This window comes from Candoia aspera, chromosome 7 (assembly GCF_035149785.1).
Source record: "Candoia aspera isolate rCanAsp1 chromosome 7, rCanAsp1.hap2, whole genome shotgun sequence".
Taxonomy (NCBI): Eukaryota; Metazoa; Chordata; class Lepidosauria; order Squamata; family Boidae; genus Candoia; species Candoia aspera.
This window is the reverse complement of record NC_086159.1, coordinates 20,856,275-20,862,912: the sequence shown is the minus strand read 5'-3', so window position 1 is coordinate 20,862,912 and position 6,638 is coordinate 20,856,275. Positions and strand designations below refer to the sequence as shown.

At 35.2% G+C, this 6,638-nt stretch overlaps 1 protein-coding gene across 7 annotated transcripts in view; it reads left to right on the top strand.

Moving 5' to 3' along the window:
* The first annotated feature begins 1,214 nt into the window (after positions 1-1,214).
* The window catches only part of LOC134500797 (uncharacterized), a 51,388-nt gene continuing 45,964 nt past the window's right edge, over positions 1,215-6,638 (top strand). For 5 of the 7 annotated variants that reach the window (XM_063308219.1, XM_063308218.1, XM_063308216.1 and 2 more), the window contains exons 1-4: positions 1,215-1,281; positions 2,620-2,732; positions 5,457-5,571; positions 5,960-6,112. In XM_063308219.1, the coding sequence (XP_063164289.1) occupies positions 1,274-1,281; positions 2,620-2,732; positions 5,457-5,571; positions 5,960-6,112 (389 nt within the window). In that variant the 5' untranslated portion in view covers positions 1,215-1,273. Of the gene's footprint in view, positions 1,282-1,355; positions 1,430-2,619; positions 2,733-5,456; positions 5,572-5,959; positions 6,113-6,638 lie in introns of those variants that run through there. The other 2 variants (XM_063308217.1, XM_063308220.1) reach the window with 2 other exon arrangements.

The following is a 6,638-nucleotide window of genomic DNA, read 5'->3' as shown; positions in this document are numbered from 1 at the left end:
GTTGGTTTATGGTTTAGTGAAATATGCAAACCCAGACAGTTGAATTAATTAATAAACAATTATTAATTATTTAAATTAAATTAAATTAAAATGTACTAACACATCCAAACCTGTAGTAAGATACAACTAGTTTCCTTGCTGAAGAACGGTGACTTATGCAATAGGTGTCCTGTGATACCCAAAAGACTTTTTATTTGTATTTTGATATTTCATGGTGTTATCTTATTCAATTTATTCATGCAACATATTAGACATTCATTAGCATATGTGAATTCAGCCTTTCATGTAAATACCCTTTAACATTTTTATATAGTCAGTACAGGTGTTTTTACTTTATATATGTATAAATAGAAATTGTTAAAAAGAAGTAAAAACAACAGTAAACAATGAGAAAAATAAAATAATATTAGGGTAATTTAGACTCATAGGATCTAGAATTTAATCCACAAATTGTCATTGTTTGATTTTGGTTTAACATATTCTGTGAATTCAGGCGCTGTAGTTTTTAAACCACATTTTATAACTTAGCATGTTGTGTAAATCCAACTGTGGCTTATTCAATAAAATGATTAACTTATAGTTTAGGATAATGCATGAATCAGTTGATAAACATATCTTTCAGAATCCTGTCCCACCAGCAGAAATATAACCCGGTCTGTCCCTCCGTCCTCAGCGTGGAGAGTTGTTTTCATTTATTTACTTCCGAAAAGTAGGAATATTTCTAAACGTTCCATAATAGCTCCTTGACTGAGCAGATGGCAAGGGACTCATTTCAGTCAACTAAAATTTAAACTCTCACAGCTGATAGTGATAGAGGTTTCAAAGAATAAATGAGTAGCCAGGATGGAGGCAAGTTAGATGTCTAGACAGGCAAGTTTATCTTATTTTGGATGATAAATCGGCAAAACGACTACTTTTTGCAATACTGTATCTTTGGTGCTTTCATTTAACTTCTCTGAAAACACGGTGCTTGAAAGGTATATTCATATCTGCTTTTGATTTCTCAAAGGGAAATGTCTCAATAGATGATGCTGGAAAGGAAAAGTCACCAAAAGCCATTCGATATCACGGCCTCCCCTTTCCTCAGGGCAAAGAATGGTTCCAGCCTGCCAGCTGTTTTTTTCTGTTAATGTTAATGATAAATGGAGTTGGTCAACACTGAGTTTGGCGTTGGAATGCAGGACAGCTGAAGCTTCCAAGATCATTCTGTTCTAATTTTCGCCCCCCCCCCCCGCCATGAAAACTTCAGTCAGCATATGATCGCAAGAAACACATGCAGAGGTAAGGGGTTGGCTATATGGCCATCTTTTTCTCAGAACAAAGATTAATGCTTTCAGTGTTAGATCGCCACATGGGTGGGAACCGATCAAAATTTCTCGTCATGAAAATGCAGAGTAGCTTACCGGGAACACAGTATCGGCTGAGAAAAGTGAGAAGGTTTAAAAATCACTGGTGAACCTTACTTAGTTTTTAAAGTAAAGTTGTATAAGATGATTTGAAATTAAACCAAACAGCATTTGATTGAAAGGTATAATTTACCCTTCCTTAGCATTCTGAACTAGAGTCATGAGTCTTTTTAATGTGCAGGGCCAAATGCAATTTTTGCAATGTTGAAGTAAAGGAGTAGATATAAGGCTGTAATTAAAGTTGATCTGGTTAAAACTGTGTTAAGAAATAATCATACAAAATGTTTTAAATTATTTTGAATACAGACAGTAAGAAAAATTAGAAAGGCTGTTTCCCCACACCCCAGTCCTATGACATCTAGTTTTGTCTGCAGAGCTATTTGTTATTTCGTATAAAGTTTGTTAAAGTGGTTTTTGCTATTTTGTATAATATTTGTTAACATCACAATGAAACATAGACTGAAGTGGGGTTGCACTTCTGAATGTGTTTGGAAATACGATACTCTTAAAATACCATCTGGGACAGCACAGATGTTTAATACAGCTTTTTGCCTACAATAATTTTTTTTTTACTATGGAAGAGTACAACCCACTTGTTCCTTTGCTGCACAAAGCTGCAGTTTAAAGTACTGAACTACAGTTAAATATCCTACCATTGTATTTTTCATCTTTGTACTGTGTACAGATAATTTATCTCATAGGACTTTTTTTCTTTTTAGTAAAAAGAATTGGTATATAAATACAGTGGATACATATTTCACTGATTCCCTTGATGTGTTCCCACTTCTACAATGATTCCTTTCAGGTTGCAATATAATAATAGACTTATTCACATATTACTGATATATAGAACCTTATTGTGGTTAAATAGGATTGGGGCTAAATAGAACTAAAAATAATTATGTAAGTAATCAATTTCAGCCCCAATACCACTAGAATGTTTTCAGTTCTGTTACAGATCTGACTAGAGATGATAGTACCTTACTATCTGCTTGGGTTCACACATTCCACAAAACCATGACTTGATTTTATCATGGTTACAAAACATAGCTGGTTTTGCCCAAAGTGACAATCAAACAAGCTATGTTATTGCTTAGTCTGTCAACTTGAATTCTGTCTTCATTTTTACAAGTAGTGTTTGGTAACAGTTCTTCTATAACATGAATATATTTTTTATATTGCACTTCTTACCACCTATTTCATTTTTTTGCAGATCTGTACTCATGAACTGGTTTTCTGTGCTGGCAAAAAATGATTGGAAGACCACTTTTATATTCTGGAGCAGCAATGCTCATTGTCTTCCCTATATAAGAAGATCTTTGCACAGTGAGTGTTTCTGGAAGAGGTTACTCCTTTTTTGGAGGCTGGGATGATCAAATGTAAAAGAGGCAGGCATAATTCCATGTGATTTAACTTGCATGCAGCTGTTAAAAATGGAATTTTGTGTATGGACTGGAGATTCACAGAATTTGGTTTGCTTCACATTTTAAGTGAACAGATCAAATTCTGCTTCCTTTATTAATGTCCCAGCTTTAATAATCACAGCTCTCAAAAGTGTATGCCTGTGAATAAAATTTGTTAATCAGAAAAGATGCTACCAGACTCCTGATTTTTCACAAAACTTTCTTTCAACTTTACCCACCCCCTGATTAAAACATTGATAAGACACCAGCACAGTAAAGAATAAAGTATGTAATACTATGCAAAATTAAACAAAACAATATCATATATATATATATTTGTAAATAAGTCATAGAGTAAAACTGAGGGAGAACAAAAAATAAATGTTGCCATTATCTTAATAATTTTAGGTTTTCAAATAAAAATAAGCAATTTTCTAGACTGTAGACTACTTTATAAGGGCTTCAGATTATCTTGAAAATACCTCTGTTTTTTTGAAAGAAATGAAATGATTTATGGATTTAAAGATTAAGAAAGATGTGGATTAAATGAGGGGCTGAAGGGATTTGTATAACATCTAAGGGAAGAGGTGTAATACCTTTTGAAAAGAAGGTTGGAAGTCATTCATATATTTCTAAACATTTGTCTTCTCTCTCTTTTTTTCTTGCACTTTTTTGTTTCTTTCCTTTGTTCTTTCAATCAGTCTTTTATTCTATGTAAAAATTATTAATAAATATAAATAATTTTTTAAAAGGAAAATATCTCTGTTTTACAGTCACAGCCAAAAAGGGGGCTGTAAAGTTAGTGAAGCCCAGATGGTTTGATAATATTTTGTAGTTTTTTTTATTCTCGACTACTATTTCTTTTTTGGATTGTGTTTTGTATGTTTTCACAGGGATTTATATTGTGGTTCTTTGTTATTAAACTTTGTTTGCTGCCCAGAATCACTGCAGCCAGAGGGGCAGCCATATAAATCTAAATAAATAAATAATGTGTGATCTTTTGAATAAGTGGACAATCATATCCTGTAGATAATACAGGAGATTTTCTAACTGATTGTTATTACAATAGAAACTTAATAAAAATAAATTGTTTAATCTCTCCCCTGTAATACAGCAGATGGCATCACAAAAAATCTTGCCATAATACACACTTTTCATAAATAATATCTGTCTAATATAGAAACCTATACCTCAGTCCATGGTTTCTGTTTTGAATTTTTCTACCAGAAAGTTGTCTTTATCGTACTCAAGAAGGACAAATCACACTGTAAGGACACATATCTGATCCTCTGTCTGAATTCTACATTTGCCTGTATTTGTTCATATTGGGAAAAATATGACTTGGTGAAGTCAAATTTTTGAAGTAGGATTGTGATCTATACTGACCAGAAATCATTTTATGGGCAGACGTAAATCATACAGCATAATTTATGTAGCCTATATTCTGCTAGTTTTAGCTAGTAGCCAAAATGTGTTATTGTGCTGTAAAAAACAGTGATTATTGTATGTCCTAATTTCCATCCTCAAATAAATTGTTAGAGTACTTCTTAGGATCCCTAAAACCATTTTCAAAATTACAGTTGGAAGATTATTTAAGTGATCAAGTTAATTGAAACCTTGTATTTCCATCCTGTATAGTATCTGGGGATGTAATTTGGACTTTAATAACCTGAGAATTGTTGGAGATCCTGACAAATCCTGCATGCCTCATTAGCATGTGCATTAGCATGTAAATTCAGTTTGTCCTACAATGCAACTCTGAAGAAGCTGTTTGTTGCCACTCCTATTTCCTCTCTCTCCCTCTTCCTCCTTGAACTGAGGGAGAGGCAGCATGCTTTTGGCTGCTCCTCCCTCCATCTTGGGCCATGCGGCCGGGCCTAAGAAAAGAAGAATTCTGCCCCTGTCTTCCGTGCAGCTCTTGGCAGCTGTAGGGCTGAGAGTTTAGGATAAATTAAATTTAGAAAGAACAGAAGATACCAGGAACTTTGTTTTCCACCAAAGAGGGATGTAACAACAGTCAGTAAAACTCTTTTTACTTTTACTTTGAACCTACTCTGTCTAAGCTTGTGATTCTTTATCCTTGGGAGGACTGAATGTGTAAGATCAATAACCTGTGTTTCTCTGACATGCTCATTGAAGCTGTTTAAGATAATATTCTTTTTCTGTGTACAGCTTCTCAGCTCTGTTAAGCTCTGCTCCATTTCAGTGGTTCTAGCAGGCCACTAAGTGGCTTCAAGAATAAGGACACCTGTCTGCTGCCATCTTTGGTCCAGAATCTAAGGAAACCATTCTCAGTTGGACCAGCCTTTCACCCTAATGCTTTTATATAAAAATTCCTTGATCTTGAAATATTAAATGTCAAGTTAGTATTATGAGAAAACTTGATCAATTTCATTTGGCCAATGTGTCATTTGCGTTTTTTTTTCTGCCTAACTCTAAACATGTTCATTTTAGATTTATCATAATTAATTGTTAATCTATTATTCTGGCAGTAACATCTAAGACCTGTCTGCTCATAAGAAAATAAAACCATATTGACTGCGTAGAGTAAAAGCAAAATCTTGCTTGTTTAAATAGACGAAAGAAAGAAATGCAGATCACCTAGTTCTTGAATTGAATCATTAATAATAAATATATTTGATTTTAGATGGTGACTTCAACATTCATCCCTTTGTAAAAGAAGCTGTGGAGAGTAGAAAACCAGTCGTTGCCTTGGAAAGCACCATCATCACACATGGCATGCCATATCCACAGAATCTGAGGTAGGCTGCTTCAAGCTTTTGCCTGGTGCTTCCATTAATGATAGGTGGATGTGCCTTCTAGATAATCTTGGGGCATTTCCCCACTTGCACCTAACCAAGTAAAACTATGCTCTGGAAATACCTCTCTTTTGGCTATGTCATCTATGAGCTCATTCAATTTATCCCCACTCATGAGCAAGACACACTTAAATCATCCATAGGTATATCAGTATTAAAGTACTGTTTTCTCTCTTAAGCTAAGAGCATTTGATGATAGCAGCAGGATGTGAGAGATCTCTGCTGTCCATTACACGAGAGGCAAAATCAGATGATCAGTAGTGGATGGGATCAGAGAGTTTACTTACTGGCAGTTTGGGGCTGATGCAGACATGTGCCCTCTTCCCTCTAGACCTGTGAGAAACTGGGAAGCTGGTGGAGAAGAGGAATTCAGTTCGAATGTGAAGAGGGAAGACAGCCCAGATATTGGAGCCATGGGAATGAAGAGTTTTGAAGAGAGACTGATTGATTTGACCATCCCCCCCAGAGATACCACTGCTTACAGGTTTAGCACAAAACTGAAATAGTGTAACAGCAGAATGACAAGATCAGCCCTATCCCAGTTATAGATAGATCTGGAAGTCGTCATTTGTTGCCTATATAAAGAAAAGAAAGAAGAGAGAAATCCTAAGTAGGAGTTGTTTGTGACTCAGCAAGCTTTGTGACACTGATCTTTTCTATCTTTTACTTTTTAAACTTAGCTTTGTTTATAACAGAACAAGATGTTGGAGATAAAGGACACTAAGTTCACAAACCTCAGTTTCTAACCACTTTTGGAGAAAGTTAAAGATGATTTAAGGTTGTCTCACACATTACTGGTGACAAAATAAAGGCAACAGCACAGAGACATGGTCAAAAAGGGGCTGCTGGTTGGTGCTGTGGGGCAAAAGCCTAGGACAGCTTGTGGGAAAAAGTGCAAGTGAGACTACCTGTGGCAGAAATAGAGGGAATGATGCACTATGAGTCATTGGCCTTTTCCACAGATTATGGAATGCCAAAAGAACGGCTTTGGGAGATTTGGGCTGTTGTGT